Genomic DNA, 16,583 nt, shown 5'->3' with positions numbered 1-16,583 from the left:
TAAATTGAAGAGAAGGGGTGCCAGAATACATCCCTGCCTAACCCCCTTGTCAAATATTAAGAAATGGATAGAACAAATAACAGAACAACAAATAGAAAAGAAGCCAGAAACATTCTTGTTAGGAATTTTTACAAAACTATATTCCAAAGAAATAAAATATTTGGTGCTACACATCTTAACAGCAGCATGAATAACGTATGCAAAAGACTGGAAACAGGAAAGAACCCCAACGGAGGAAGAACTAATAGATAAGATCTTAGAATGCACTGAGATGGACAGATTAACAAAATAAATTAAGGAAAAAGAAGAGAGAATATTATAGAATATGGAATAAATGGTATAATTGGTTTAAGACTAACAATAAAGAACAATAACTATTAGGAGAGAAAAATAGAAGTACAAAATAGAGATGTATCATATGTGCGGAGTGGAATAAAAATGTATATAATATGAAGGTAGAAATGTATAATAGTAAAGAGATAACTAAAATGTATAGTTCTCTATAGGGGAAAAAGGAAAAAAAGAGGGGGGAAGGAAAAGGAGGGGAAGAAGATGGAGTAATAGATTAAGATAAAGAGGAAGAAGAATAAAGTAGTAACTGGAAGACCACTAAGAAACAATGCTTAAATATGATAAGTTATTTATATGTTGTATGTTGTGTAAATGTCCAATATGTGTTCTAATAAAATTACAAATTTAAAAAAAGAAAGAAAGAAAAATGATGGATAAATGGCTGTACATGTAAATGTGTTTACAGAAATAAAAAATAAAAAAGGAAAGAGATGTCAAAGGTGATTGTCCTCAGTGTATCCTATTCCACTTAAGGCTGCAATTGGCACGCCATCAGAAACCGGGCAAAGGCTGTTTTGGTTTTGGCTTCCACCATGCTCTTTCAGCAGGAGTTGCAAGTCCAGGAGGACTCCCCAGATTGCATATCTGTTCTGTCTGAAGGGCAGACCTTTGTCAGTCAAGGCTGGCATTTCTCTAAAAGGTTGAACCCTGGGACACTCCAAAACAGTATTCGAAGACCCACATATCTTAGTTGCCACTGCTTGGACTCAGATAGAATAGACCATATAACATGGTGCCTCCAACTCCCAATCCTCACAGATGATTAATCATAAATGAGACACCTAATGAACTCTTTGAAGAGGCTGAAGGCCCAGATCAATGGGTTGTGGACTAATGATTAAAAGTCAATTTCACATGGGTAAAGCTGGCCCATACACTTGCTCAGCCATGAAGTTCACGGAGTCTTGACCAATTATTCTTCCCTAGGATTAGCTTTCTTATAGGAGTCTTATGAAAACATGGAAGAGTGGAGAATCATGGCATAGAAGCAACAGATGTTATTGCTTTCCTGATGAGAAAGTAATAACAGAAAAACGTCATTGACCAGATAAAAGGAAAATCCATCTTCCATTGACACTTTCACGACTAACAATTGATCAATGAAGCTTAGAATATGGTGCTTATTGCCTTGATTGAGCAGCATTTCATCCAGAGGAAATATATTTAATGCTGAAATTTGCTGCATAGGTACCCAGAAGTATGCTCTACAGTAAGAGTTATAACTAGATCTGAGTGTATGTGCAAAGAACTGCATTGTTACCTAATTCTATATAAAGCAGTGCCTAATTCTATGGAGTGGTGGTGAAATATAAAATTTGTTACTACCGGTTCTGTGGGCGTGGCTTGGTGGTGGGGGTAATGTGACTGGGTGGGCATGGCCAACTTTTTTTTTTTTTTTTTTTTTACTTTTAAAAGCATTTTTTCTACAACCTCTTCGGCTGAAGGGGTTTTAGAAAAATGCCTTTAAAAGTAAAAAAAAAAAAAAAGCCCCTAATGATCGTGCGGCTCAGCTGGGCATGGAGGGGGGCAGGGATTTTTGCTACCAGTTCTCCAAACCATTTGCTGTCATCACTACCAGATCGGGTAATCCGGTCCAAACCGGAAGCATTTCACCCCTGGATTGGAGGCCATTTGCTGTTTTCTCCCTACAAATCAGTGGACTTTCATATTACTAAATCTTTCATTCACATCTCATCAAGAACAGAGCCACAATAGCTTCTGACTACTTCTGGCCCTTTTTGTTAATTGTTGCTGTCTTGCACTTTGCTGACATCACTTTGCCAAATGTGTTATTCATTTGTTATCAGCCGGATTGTTTTGCTTTCACCAGCTTCTACAAAGAGGCAAGCCTCTAGTTCAGAAGCTTGATGCCGATTGTCACCACTTTGAAGGTGAGGACAAAACAGTATAGTAGAAGCACACTCCAGACCATCAGACATATGAACACTCTGCCAAAACTAATCTCTGCTATTTTTATTATTTATTTATTATTTTGTACTTTATATTTCCAGGCAACAGTTTAGCAATTTATGTTGAGGTACTTGGAACCGGGACTGAAAACCAATATACCCAGATCTATTGAATTGCCTGCTTTTTAAAGGGATCATCTGTCATTGTGGTTATCATTAATAAAATGTAAAAAGACAAACAATTAGAAGCACAAATATTAAACAGGTTGACGGTTCAGCTTTATGCAATAATGTTGACAAATGAAGTCTCCCCCCCCCCCCCGAATTATGAATGCTGATCCATCTCTTATACAAAATGGAGCTTACAAGCATGGTTTTACTATATTCCTGTGTTCCCTCCTCCTTCGAAGATAGCATTTTTGATTTTAAAAATATTGCAAATATGATATTTTTAGCCTATTTGCAAAAGGGTGCTTTATAGATTAGAAAAAGTTAGCAATAGATTCAGTGGCCAGAGGGATTTGGAATTATAGCCTTGAATTCATTAAAACAAAAATCTCATGGGAAAACAATGATCCCTTTGTATTTTTATGATACGATCTTGAAAATTGGTCAGGAGGAGGAGCTAGAGGATAAAAAAATGGAGCAGACATCAATTATCTGATTTTTTTTAAATAAGCTTCTTCACAAAATGAACTTAATGAAAAAATGGACAAAGTATGTTTTATTGGAATTATAGAAAAAGAACAAGTTCCACTGGATGTTTGAGAAATCACTCTGAAGGAGGACTTAAATGTAACACAAATGGAATTGATGGATGATTGATTCCCTAATGGAGATGTACAGATATGGGACCATCATAATGTATAATACCCATAAAACATTTATATACAGGCAGGCAGAGCCAGCTCTCTTCATTAGCATTAGCTGGTCTATCCCATTATTTTTTTTTAAACTTGCCGTGTTTCCTACTGATGCCAGTAGGAAATCCAAACACTGTGTTGTAGACTGGGAAGTTGGAAAACATCTTAGAAGGTAAGTTAGGGTTTTTAGTAAAATGTATCCATTATAGTGACAGCACTCTCGACCTATTTGTAACATCATCCTTGAGTTCTTTGCCTCAAAATGCAGCTCAGTCATACTTTCCTATTTGTACTGAATTAAACAGTAAAAAAGTCCAGGACATATTGTGACAGCAGCTGTTGATCAAACTCAGTTCAAACTGAATGAGTTTTCAGCTGAAAATTCTTTTTTCTCACAAAGATGAGGCAGTTTATTGTAACTATCCTAGAGGTTTATATCCTTAGAAAAAAAGTACCTAAGGCAATAACAAGGCAGAGGTCACACTTCATTTTCTTCTTCAGCAAGAACTAGTGCCATGGATTCGGGATACGATTTCCAATTTTGGACAATAAAAAGCCATTTTTCTAAATTTGAGACAAATTGAGCATAGCTTCTCAGCTGTCACAATTGTGATGTAGTTTCATGGCAATGTATTTTGTTTCAATCACTCCATTAGTTTGCTCAAGAAGCCACCGTTTCTCCTGTTCGTCCATAATCAGTTTCAGTGTCACTTCTTGGAAGGTACTATTTATTCCCACCTAGGTAATATGGAAGATAAAGTTATCTTTAAATGCTGAAACAAACACACTTTAATATCAACTCGACATACAATAGGAGAGCTTCTAGTTACTATACCTCTTTAAAATGAATTTTTTTGAACATGCCAATACTGGTTTCATTTTCCAATTTAATTTTTGCCTCAAAAGTGGCGAGTCCAAGATGCGTAATTCCTATAGACCAAGATAATAAGGAAGATAGAGCTTTACTTGGAAAAGGAATGATTACAGACTAATGGTAGAACACAAACTTTGCATGTAAACATTCCTATGCTGAATTCATGGCACCTCCAAGTGGATCCACTGACTCCTTAGAAACAGTACCATCTTACACAGATAAGTAATTTGATATGGTTCTGCTAGCTAACTAAAGGTATGCTTATAATGTTCCTACTGTTAAAGATAAATTGAAATGTTATTGTTTTTAATATATATATATATTGTGCGAGTTGGAAGAAAAGTTTCCAACTCCATCTCCTTGAGTACGGGTTCCCCACAGGGCTGTGTCTTGAGTCCACTACTGTTCACCTTGATGACCCATGACTGCTGTGCCAAATCTGCTACGAATCAAATTGTGAAGTATGCGGATGACACAGCAGTGGCGGGTCTTATCCGGGATGACAATGAAGATGATTATAGGCAAGAGGTGAAGGCTCTGGTGGACTGGTGCAATAAAAGTAACCTGGTTCTAAAGGCTAATAAAACAAAGGAGATCATTGTAGATTTTAGAAAGAGCTGGCATAGTCATATTCCACTCAGTATCAAGGATGCAGCTGCAGATGTGGTCAACAGTATTAAGTATCCGGGGGTGCAGATAACTAACAATCTGAATTGGACTCTCCACACATCATCCTTAGTGAAGCGTGCAAACCAGCGTATGCATTTCCTGCATCGGATGAGGAGAGCACATCTTTCGCCTTCTGTCCTGGCCACTTTTTACAGAGGCACGATTGAGAGTGTTTTAACAAACTGCATCACTGTTTGGTTTGGTGGCAGCAGTGCCTCAGATAGAAAGTCCATTCAGAGAATGGTAAGGACAGCCAAGATTATAGGAAGCTCGCTTCCCCTTATTCAGGATACTGCTTATAAGTGCTATGTGCTTAGAGCTCAAAGCATCGTTAGAGACCACACACACCCACTTTACGGTTTGTTTCTATTGCTCCTCTCTGGGAGGAGGTTTCTGTAACAGCTTTGATCCCGTCTGGTAAACTCAGAAGATTCATTTTTCTCACCATGTACATGTATACATTCGAACTAGACTATGCTGTTTCTCTGTGTCATATAAGAGAGTATATGTTTGTTTGTTTGTTTGTTTATTGTCATGCTTATGTAGTGTATACTGGAGGTGGTGACCCTTTGCGAGCTGTATGCAATGAAATTTCATTTTAATGTATGCCAATTAGTGTACATTTAAAGTGACAATAAAGTTATTCTAAATCTAAATCTAAATAAACAATACTCATTCATAAAGTACTTTACATATTTGAAGCTAAAATTCAACATCTACTGGAATGTAAACACACCACACCAATTCAAAACAATTGAATTGAATTTTGGCATTTTTAAGACACAAAGAAGTTGAACAGAAATCACACACAGATCTGAAGTAAAGGAAACAATTGATATGGAAACAATTTCCCATTCTCCCAACATTAAATCTTTTGCTCAACTGTTAATATGCTCTGTCAGAAAATCTGTTCTGTTGGGTATCCTCTTTGACCATACAAATTCCTTAATTTCTTTGCTCATTCTGTTCCTCTCACATTGTAACAACTAAAAATCAGATTTTGCACATTCTATGTCAGGCATTCTTACCATAAAATATCATGATGAGAGTGGCCTCCTTGCCAAACCCTCTGCCACGGTAGCTGGGCTCTGAAAGAGGGAACAGGTGCCAAAGTCTCTTTTTAGGAAAATTATATAATTCTTCCTACATTTTACAAGATTTGGTATTACACAAAACTTATTTTTAGAAAGCATGAGATTGGCAAAGAAAAAAGGAGTGGGGGGAAGCTATCTCATTCTATATCTAACCCTGTTCATCAAGATGTATCCTATAGGTTCAAAACATTAACAATACCGTCTAGACAACCTTCACTGGCCTGCTAAAAAATATTTGAAAGCCATTCTTTCAAACATCTCTCTTTCTCTCATAAATGACTACATATACTCAGTTTGATTCTGGTAGGTTTCAGATGCAAAGGCATGTTGCTATAAACTTAAAGATTATTCCAAGATGTAAAGGAGTATTTGAGAGAATTTTTTCCACCAATATAATCCAACTTCTGCACTAAGTTTTATTTGGGAGGCCCCAATGAGTTGGGCTTACAATATGATGCCAGGAGTACAGCTTTCTCATTGGCAGTAGCGAAATAATGAAACTATCCCCTGAAAGGAATTTGGGTCAATAAAATAGTTGAAGATATCCTTGTGTGCTGAAGCATTTGTGAAAATACACTCCCTTTAAACATGTCTGTGATTTAAGTTTTTTGATTTTTAAAAAATGAGAGCTGATTTTATTTTTTATTATTATTATTAAGCACTGTTGCCTTTGATTGTTGCATTTAAGATTCATCTCCCCCCACCCTTTTTTTTTTGGTCGTGTAAATCTCCTTGGCTCTGCTTGGAAGAAAAATGATATAGTAACAAAATAAATACTGGAAGATATGAAACAAATTAGATGACCTGCAATCATGATTTCTATCTCTCCCACTGTTGGATCTTCAGAATTGGTAAGGAACAAGTTCACATCTCCCACCATACAGTCTTCTTCTGTGGCTTTCTGGCTAGACCACTTTTCAGCATCAAGTATTATAAATGTGCATTCTGGGAAATGTAAGACAAGAAGAATGAAAAAAAGATTATGATGAATCTCTGAAAGAAACATAACACATAAAATCAAGGTAATCAATCATATACATGATTACTAGAAGCAATATTACCTAGCTTTGGCCACTATTCTACTCTCTTACCAGCACTCCACTTCACATTCTGCAGACACAGAAAACTTAATTAAAGATTTCTCACTTTACATAAATATATATCTTCTAAAGGCAATTTATAGTATTTTTCTGAAATACTGAAATCAATTGGCATCAGATAAAAAAATAAATATCTGGTCTTAACAATAAAATTTAAGACATTGTAGCTTAATAAAACTAATGTTAAAAAGCCAAATACAACTTTTCGAAAGAAAGTCTGACAGACTCCCAATGGCAACTCATTCCACGATTGTGCAATATTACAGAAAGCATTTCCAGCCTGCAGATTCCAATTTCACTCACCACAAAAATTTGAAAGAGATGTTTGTTTCATGTCTGAGCAGTAAAGATCTCTTTCTAAATACATAACACCATATATATTGTGTAATAAAAGTCTATCCTGAATGCCATCAGGTTGCACATTTGGGTTTTTGACAGGCGTACAACCTCATTTAAGAGTTGTAAAGGTAAAGGTTCCTCTCGCACATGTGCTAGTCGTTCCCGACTCTAGGGGGCAGTGCTCATCTCCATTTCAAAGCTGAAGAGCCAGCGCTGTCCGAAGACGAATCCGTGGTCATGTGGCCAGCATGACTAAGCACCAAAGGCACACAGAACGCTGTTACCTTCCCACCAAAGGTGGTCCCTATTTTTCTACTTGCATTTTTTACGTGCTTTCGAACTGCTAGTTTCAAAATTAAGAATTGTAGATCTCCATAAAAACATTTGATTTTCCAAACTTTAACTCCATTGTCTTGTTCTCCTACATTTACCCAAAAGTGCTTTCAAATCCTGAAACACAAATTCTAGGGCCATCCTGGAATAAGTAGGTATGTAGAAATAGTAAAGAGATTCTCATGATGATTGCATGGAACTTCAGGATTACTTCCTTGAAGGATTTCAGGGAAATGTTAAACATGGAAGATAGAAGCGTGTTCACAGATTAATGCTGACTAACAATGCTGTGGTAAAATAGAATTTTCTTAGCATCTCATTTTGAGACTATTCTTCCTGGAAGAACTGGAATCAATATTAATATGTCTTCCAGGGTGGGGGCAGGGGTGAAATGTAAAATGTGTTACTACCGGTTTTGTGGGCATGGCTTGGTGGTGGTGGGATAATGTGACTGGGTAGGCGTGGCCAACTTTTTTTTTTTTTAACTTTTCAAAGCATTTTTTCTAATGCTTTGAAAAGCCTCTGGTGATCAGGCAACTCAGCTGGGATCATCAGAGACTTTTCAAAGCATTTTTTTAACCATCTCTTCGGCCAAGAGGTTGCAGAAAAAAATGCTTTGAAAAGTCTCTGAGGATCCCAGCTGAGCTGTGCGATCATCAGAGGCTTTTTTTTTTTAACTTTTAAAAGCATTTTTTCGTTGGAAGAGGTTGTAGAAAAAATGCTTTTAAAAGTAAAAAAAAAAGCCTCTGATGATCGTGCGACTCAGCTGAGCATGGTGGGGCGGGGGGCGCAAGGATTTTTGCTACCGGTTCTCCAAACCACCCGCCATCGCTACCGGATCAGGCGATCCGGTCCGAACCAGGAGCATTTCACCCCTGGGTGGGGATTCTACTTATCTTTACTACCGGTTCGTAATGGAGCCGCGTGTGCGCGCAAGCGAAGCGAGCATGTGTGCGCACTCTTCTGCACATGCACAGAAGCTTCTGCGCATGCACAGAAGTGTTCTGATGATGTCGGAGTCGGTGGGTGGAACCTCTCGCCGGTGTTGCTACCGGTTCTATAGAACCCGTGCGAACCGGGGGCAACCCACCACTGATGTCTCCTAATGGTAATCCAAGCAAATGATATAGAAGGGTATAAAAAAAGCTGAAAAGACTAGAACCACCAATTAATTTGTATTCCTTCAGAAACCTTTCATTGAGTACAATAGAATGCCCCATAATATACATAAACATTTAAATCAGATTTTCTATTATATTACAATATCCCTTTGTGTTTGATCATGATTGAACTGAGTTACAATAAAAAGCGTTTCCAGAAGTGAAAATTATGAAATTGCAAATTTTAAACTGTAACATTTAGTAGTAATGGTCTAAAAATGCCACTTTGAACTATGTGTGGGGCTTGTCATGGGGGTGTGTCATACTGAGGTGGTTAACAGACTGAAATGAGACCCCACCTCTTCTCTGTGTGTATCTTGCTCCCTTCCTTGCCATCTTTGTTCATTTTAAAGTCAATTTTAGTGTCAATATTTATTGTTTTAATATTTTATCTTGGTGCTTTTATCGGTTGTAAGCTACCTAGGCAAGATGGTGGTATTTAAGTTTCACAGATAAATAACATTTGTGAAATGAACCACCCAACGTATGTGTGGACTACCCATTTCCAGGTCTTCCCAAATATTCAGAAATCTCACTATCTGCATCTTCCCGCCAGCTGCACTGCATCTCATATTCCTGTTCAAGGCTTAGTGGTTCAGATGCAGTCAGACGCTGTAGTTCTTCAGACTTCATCCACTCATGGTATCTAATCAGAAAATCGAGAAAAAGTAAGTAGGCTTCTTTAGAATATTATCCCCTATAAACTGGTATGGCGTTAAGTACACCGCTTGATGAACTTGTGTTAGTGATACAATATAACTCATATAGGCATTTTAATAGCCCCCATTCAGATTAAGAGCTGCCATCTCAAATTCTGCACACTAGCCCTTTCCTCCAGTTAGAGGTTGAACTTACAGATAGTCCTCGATTTACAAGTTCATTTAGTGATGGTTCAAATTTACAATGGCACTGAAAAAGTGACTTATGATAGTTTTTCACAATTACAACCGTGGTAGCATCCCCATGGTCACGTGATCAAATTTCAGATGCTTGGCAACTGACTCATATTTATGACTGTTGCAGTGTCCTGGGGTCATGTGATCCCCTTTTGCGACCTTTTGATAAACAAAATCAATGGGAAGCCAGATTCACTAAAATAACTGCAATGCTTTACTTAATAACTGTGACAAGAAAGGTCATAAAATGAGGCAAAATTAACTTAACAACTATCTCACTAAACAACATAAATTTAGGGCTAAATTGTGCTTGTAAGTTGAGGACTACCTGTACTTGATGCTTAGAAAGTGGGTTTCTAGCTATCACGAGGAGAGAAACTGAATATATAACACTGTACTTTTTCTTTTTACAAAAAAAACACCAACCCTCACCCGATAAACATTTATCACGGAAACTGGCATTTTGTTGATTTCACAGGATGACCTTATGGAAAAAACAGGGCTAATGGCTGAACCTGGCATATGATCCTTGGGTTTCTTATCACTGCTCTAGAGTTAGCAAGTAATACAATTTAGGGCAAAGACTAAGCAAGTATGCAGAGTTCATTTCATAAGAACTGGGTTAAGTCCCTTTTGATCCTCAGTTGCCATTCACTTTTACAAGAAAGCGGGGGTGGGGGGGGAGATTTCATATGGCGAAAAACTTGCACAAAAGGGAAAATATGGAATCTTCCTCTGATTGTTGGAAGCCTGGTCCCCATTCAGAAATGATTTTTAGATCTGTTGTAACAGCATATAATAAACATGTAGATGTCTACGTTAGAATTCTCATTGTTACTACTTCTAATTCTAATCTCCAAATTTTAAGATCAAGGATGAAACTTAAATGTACGTTAATTTTGGAGTAAACACCTCTGAATGTAGTATAGTTTACTTAGCCTAAACAGCAATCTATATTTAAAGGGGATAAGATGACTCAGAGTGTGTATGCATGCTGCATCTGTCTGAAACTCCTTAGTTTATACTTATATTTTTCTTTGAATGGAAAACATAAACTTTGTAAAATGAATATATTTTCAAACCAGAGCTCTCAAATCAACATCACCGCACCCCACCCCCCAAACTAAGTTATTTATTGCATACCTGGGTACATGAGCAGACGTGTATGGTACTAGGGCTACCCTCTTCCCCTGCAGTACAGTGTTTTGGTTAATCTTCATAGTCTGAATCCTGAAACAACAATAAATGAGAAATAAAATCTAAGTAGAAAAAATATTATAATTAACTCAAGACATTTACTGAACATTTTATTTGTATTACAGTATGCTTGATTAAAAATATATGAAATACAAAGGTATGTGTACCTATATGAGTCATGAGACAAAAATATGTTATAATAACCAATCTAATATAGTTCTGTATTCTCTATGGCTGCTATAAAAGGCAATTTATAATATTTCATTTCCATTTTGATTTTTTTCAACTACTTTTAACACTTAAAAATCCAGTTAATGTTAAACAAAATAAAGATCTAGAACCATGAACTAATATCTGGATAGGGCAGTGTCCACAGCATTCTTTGGAAAACAGTTTTAAAACTTACATACAATATCCAGATATAACACATAAAAGAATGAATGTATCACCGGATAGTGATCAGGGATATGGAATTTTCTGGCCCAAAAATCTTTGATCATATTTCCATCCTTTTTTATATTGTTTTTTCCTATTTAGAGATTTCCCCCCTACTTAGCTCAGAAAGCTAAAAAGCAAGCTGATAAAGACTAAACTCATTTTCTTCTTCCCTACCACATATGCACTACTGTTTGATAAACAGGTCAGGCTGTTTTAAAGCCTCAGTATGTTTGTCCTCTGATAAGCCAAGATCATAATCCTTTTTGAACCCTATATGGGATGTCAAAAGATATAGATATAACAAAGTTTGTTTTTTTAAAGCTGTCACGCTTTTTCCTTACAAAACAAATATCTACATCTTTACAGACAGCATGTTGACTAAATGAGAGGGACAATAGTATAGATTACTGGTATTTTGTAGGATGGAAAATGCCAATGCTTATGTAGCACTGATGAGTCATGAGTTTATCAGGAATGGGAAGAGTATGAAGGTAATGTGGAGAACAACTGGAAGGCTGAGGGTTCATTAAAATCCACTATGAAGGGTTTTAGATGTAGAAAAAAATAAGTCAGAAGGGAAAAAAAGATCAAGCTAACTCTAAACTTAGGTCTGTATAGCACTTTGTAGCTGCTGGTTAAATAAGCTCCTCCAGTTTCTGATTTTGAAAGTTGAAGAAGCAATATAAGAAGAGTATTGAAGCTTTTGAGCCATTTGTGTTGGACAATATTCTATGGGCAGCCAAGTAAACAAATCAATGGATCATCGAACAAATCAAACCAGACTTCTCACTCAAGGCACAAAATCATTTCTGGCTCCTAGTGACCACATAATTTTCTCCATGATGATCCCTTACTGGTTCTCTAAAATTTTCCAACGGGTCTCTCATTGCCACCATAATGCTGGTCCACTTTCCTTTTTTCCCCACCTTTTCCAACATTAGAGCTTTTTCCCAAAGTTTTGGGTCTTTACATGTGTCTGAAGTAGGGTAACTTGAGTCTTGTCATTTGCACCTCAGAGAATTATTTGCCCAAGGATCCATTGTCCCAAAGGTTCTTTTTTCAAGAGGCAGCTGGACTTTCTGGTTTTTCTTTGAAGACATTGCGCTTCTCATCCAAGAAGCCTCTTCAGCTCTGACTGGATGGTGGGGAATGAAAGTCAGAGCTGAAGAAGTTTCTTGGATGAGAAGCGAAACATCTTCAAAGAAAAACCAGAAAGTCCAGTTGCCTCTTGAAAAAAGCACCTTTGAGACAACCAGGATCTGGATGACTGAGAATCTCGACATTCAACGATCCATTAATTTATTTTTTTGACTGTCCACAGTATTCTCAGGAGTATCCTCCACCAAAATTCAAAGCCGTCAATACTCTTCCTAACCAGCATTTTCAAAGTCCAACTTTTGCTTCCATGTAGTGTCATAGGGGAATGCCATGGCTTGCACTATTCTGATTTTGTTAAGGTATAGATGTATCACAGATCCAATTATCCATCTCATCCTCGTGGGGAAAATCTGTCTGATGTGTTTGATGTTTCAATCAGAATAACAGTTGGAAGGGACCTTGGAGGTCTTCTAGTCCAACCCCCTGCTCAATCAGGAGACCCTATATCAGGGGTGAAATCCAGCAGGTTCTGGAGAACCGGTAACGGAAATTTTGAGTAGTTCAGAGAACCAGCAAATATCACCTCTGGCGGGCCCCCGAGTGAGGTGGGAATGGAGATTTGCAATATCCTTCCCCGAGGAGTGGGGAGAGAATGGGGATTTTGCAGTATTTTCCCCCTGGAGTGGGGAGGGAATGGAGATTTTGCAGTATCCTTCCCCTGCCACGCCCACAGAGCCGGTAGTTAAAAAAAAAACTGGATTTCACCACTGCCCTATATACAATTTCAGACAAGTTCGCTAAGAGTCGTCGCTGACTTGATGGCACATCATCAATCAATGAATCATCTAAGTCATAAACTGGCCAACTGTAATGTTAGACTTCCGTGCTGACGACCGTACCTCTTGACTATTTAGTTGTAGAGAAAAAAAAATCGCCCCACTGAGTTTCGACGACCGTTCCCTCCCTAATCGTACTTCGAGCTAGGCTTTTAATATCTACGCTCCTGAAGGAAGGAGAGCAAATAGCCAACAGAGCTCACGAAAGGATACAAAGCCCACCCGCTCCGTCGCCCACGCCAGCACCAACTGCCGCCACATTTAAAAGCAACAGGAGACCAGCGCGTGTCCCCCGCAATCTCATAATTCCTCGATCTCCACGCTTGCGCAGTCGTAAGGCCCGCCTACCTTAAATTGACCGCTACGGTAGCCGTGGAGCTTCAATCCGCCTCGCGAATCGCCTCCTCGATTGACGTATTCGGACAGCTGTACAGTCGCGGTTGTTGCTTTCTGTAGTGGTTGAAGCGGGCCCCTTTTGGCCGGGGTGGCGCATGCGCTGTCCGTGGCTTCGCTTCCCCGGGCGCAGCATGAGGGGAGCCGGCTTGGAGTTGCGGGTGAAGCCTCTGCCTTGGGGTTTCGCTGGGCTTGTGGTTGTTACCGGTAAAGCCTTTTTTTTTTTTTTTGAGAGAGAGAGCGATAAGGAAGGACGTTTCGTGGTGGTTTGGGGGATGGCGGGAAGCGGCAGGGCGAAGCAGCAGCCCTGGGAGGCAGAATGGGAAGAGGAAACCGCGGCTGGGCGAGCTTAAGGGACGTGGCATGCCCGAACCAGCTCCGGCAGAGGTTTCGTTTGGCTTCCTAACAGCAGGGACTGCAACCCCGAAATGCTTTTCGAAAGAGCCCGTGTAGGATGATGCCTATAAAGTACCCCGAAGTCAGCGTTGGGCGTTTCCGTGGCATTGCTAAATCGAGGGGGTGACTTCGTGTTAGGACGGTCGTCAGCATCGTTTCAGGGGCTGACACGCGTCTGCACGGGCAGGTCTGTGCTTACAGCTGGTGAAAAGGTCCGCTTCGGCGTACTTGATCGCCAAGTACGCCGAAGGATGTAATCTAGAAAAAGGTGTGCAATACTGTATAATAAGCAAAGAGTAAGCAAAGGGACTAACGTGCTAGTTAGTCACATCTTTTATGCTGTATTGTCTTTCCCAAATCCATATTCTGTAATCTGAACTGCATTACTAAAGTTAGATCCCCCCCAATATACATAGTTATATATAATTATGGATTTAGTGAGCATAGGATGAAGTGGGAAAAAATTGGACTCCCACCCTGTAGTTAGTCCTGGATTCAAGATAATTCATTACTGATTTATGAATTGGTTCTATGTCAGTGTTATAGAAAGATTGTCCAATTTTATTCCATATGATCAAGGGGTAATGTGTTTAAAACAGGAGCTGATGGTCTATGTGTACCGTACAGGTAATCCTTGATTTACAACACTTCATTTAGTGACTGTCCAAAGTGACTTATGATTGTTTTTCACACTTTATGATAGTTGCAGCATCCCCATGGTCACATGATCAAAATTCAGATGCTTGGCAACTGACTAATATTTGTGACAGTCACAGTGTCTAGGAGTCATGTGACCAGCTTTTGCAATCTTCTGGCAAGCAAAGTCAATGGGAAAGCCAGATTCACTTAACAATTGTTGAGGGAACTACTGCAAAGGATTACTTAACAACTATAGCAAAAAAGATCATAAAATGTGACAAAATTCACTTAAGAACTGTCTCACTTAGGAACAGAAATTTTGGGCTCAGTTGTCGTAAGTCTACTACCTTGCACTTTTTATTCGTTGTGTATATGTGTTGTTGAAGCAGTTTTTAAAAAGACAAAAGTTGTGCTTAATTGAAATTATGTAGTTTCACATGGGAGTCAGGTGACCTATGCCACCATACTTTTTGAAAGCTGACTTTTGAGTGCTGTAGAAAGCCTGTATGGAATGGATGATGTCAGTAGAGAAGAGGTAAATGAGTATTTTGTTTTTTAAAGATAAAACCTATTGTAGATGCAAGACAGCTAGTTTATTTCTGCTTTAAGTTCAGAGATGTGGATGAAAAAGGATTATTTTGGGGAACACTCTTCATTTAATATTTTTGTTGATAGAAGAAAAATAACTGTAATTTGAGGAGCATTTTTGGAAAAATGAAGTACACAAAAAGAAGAGAGTATTGGTGTTTATCATGAACACCCTTGTATTTAAATTGGAGTCTGTGTGTATATGAGTTGGGTGTAAATATGAAGAGTAAGATTCTGCTTTTTGAAAAATATCTCTAGCAGTCGTAGGCCATTCCCATTTCCACCAAGATTTCTAGATTAAAAAGCAAGCCTTTTGCCTAATAGTTGAATGAGTTTGGTTTAGTACTTGTATTGGAAAATAGATTAGATTGCAGAGTCGAAGAAGTATCTTGGAAGCATCTAATTGCAAAACACTTTGTATTATTCTAACAAAACAATATGGACTTGGCCAAATGAAAAATAAAAGCATCCTGAGGCTAGCCTATGTCACACAAAACCCATTCTCCCATACCAAATTCCATCATAATAAACCAGTAGCTCATATCAACGGTTTTACATAGAATCATAAGTGATAGAAGGAAGCTCAGAGGTCTAGTCCAACCTCTGTTCTATGCAGGATTTTGTGTGCCTAGTTGAAACAGGAACAATTGATGCAATAAGAATCTACTAGCAAGCATACACTCAAGAGTTACTTTTCCCAGAGCAGTTATAAATTCTGTCCTCTCTTCCTATTAGCTTTAAAGGGTAGCATTTTAAACCTGTATGGGGGATTTGCATGCTGCTGAGTAGTGCATAAAAAAGTCGTTAGGAGGAGAGCTCAAAGAAGGCATTACTTCCTAATAGCCTAAATCTTCATTCACTCTTCCTGATTTATTTCCAGACTGATAAATTCCCTTTCAAGCTGTTATATCTTGGGGTTGTCCTCAACCCTAAGAAACAATGAAAGAAAGAATAGCCTAGCAGTCTACTAATCTCTCTCTCTCCCCCCCTCCCTCCCTCCCTCTCTCTCTCCATCTCTCTCTCTTTCTCTCTCTCACACACACACATATATGAGATATCTAATTTATTACCCAGCACAAGAAATGTTATTGTTCTCCATGCAGTGAGACTAAGTTGAGAACATCAGTGTGTTTAGAATAAGATGGTCAGGGAATCTATTTTATTGTGCTTGTGTGTTGAAGTATACACCGAATCTGAACTTGAACACAGACTCCTAATGCTATTCTGTCTCTAAACCTACCTTTTCTAATCCAAAAATGATAGCCTTACTTACTTAGTTCATGATAGAGGTAGATAGAAAGGGTATCGGAGAGCCAATACATTTTTCCCCAAGAGCTAAAGTAACATGTAAGCCTATTGAATAAAGGTGGAAAGTAATCCCTGTTTATTATTAAAACTTAAAGAAATTT

The 16,583-nt window shown here is 38.4% G+C and overlaps 2 protein-coding genes across 2 annotated transcripts in view; one reads left to right on the top strand and one right to left on the bottom strand.

Annotated features, from left to right (window-relative positions):
• Positions 1–2,994: 2,994 nt before the first annotated feature.
• On the bottom strand, positions 2,995–13,405 carry NAT9 (N-acetyltransferase 9). The gene is made up of 7 exons (XM_070934641.1): positions 13,222–13,405; positions 10,733–10,819; positions 9,230–9,339; positions 6,566–6,706; positions 5,696–5,755; positions 3,960–4,054; positions 2,995–3,862 (listed from the first exon to the last, which is right to left on the bottom strand). Exons 2-7 carry the CDS (start codon positions 10,807–10,809, stop codon positions 3,719–3,721), a joined length of 627 nt encoding a protein of 208 aa, XP_070790742.1. The 5' UTR covers positions 10,810–10,819; positions 13,222–13,405; the 3' UTR covers positions 2,995–3,718.
• Positions 13,406–13,670: 265 nt separating this feature from the next.
• The window catches only part of TMEM104 (transmembrane protein 104), a 66,189-nt gene continuing 63,276 nt past the window's right edge, over positions 13,671–16,583 (top strand). The window contains exon 1 of the mRNA XM_070934640.1: positions 13,671–13,758. The gene's annotated coding sequence lies outside the window, so the exon portion shown is untranslated. The remainder of the gene's footprint in view (positions 13,759–16,583) is intronic.

Source organism: Pituophis catenifer, unplaced genomic scaffold (genome assembly GCF_029215685.1).
Source record: "Pituophis catenifer annectens isolate HBS135680 unplaced genomic scaffold, rPitCat1.0.hap2 SCAF_2, whole genome shotgun sequence".
In the NCBI taxonomy this organism is placed as follows: domain Eukaryota; kingdom Metazoa; phylum Chordata; class Lepidosauria; order Squamata; family Colubridae; genus Pituophis; species Pituophis catenifer.
The sequence above is the reverse complement of the archived record's forward strand: the minus strand, read 5'-3'. Positions and strand labels throughout refer to the sequence as shown.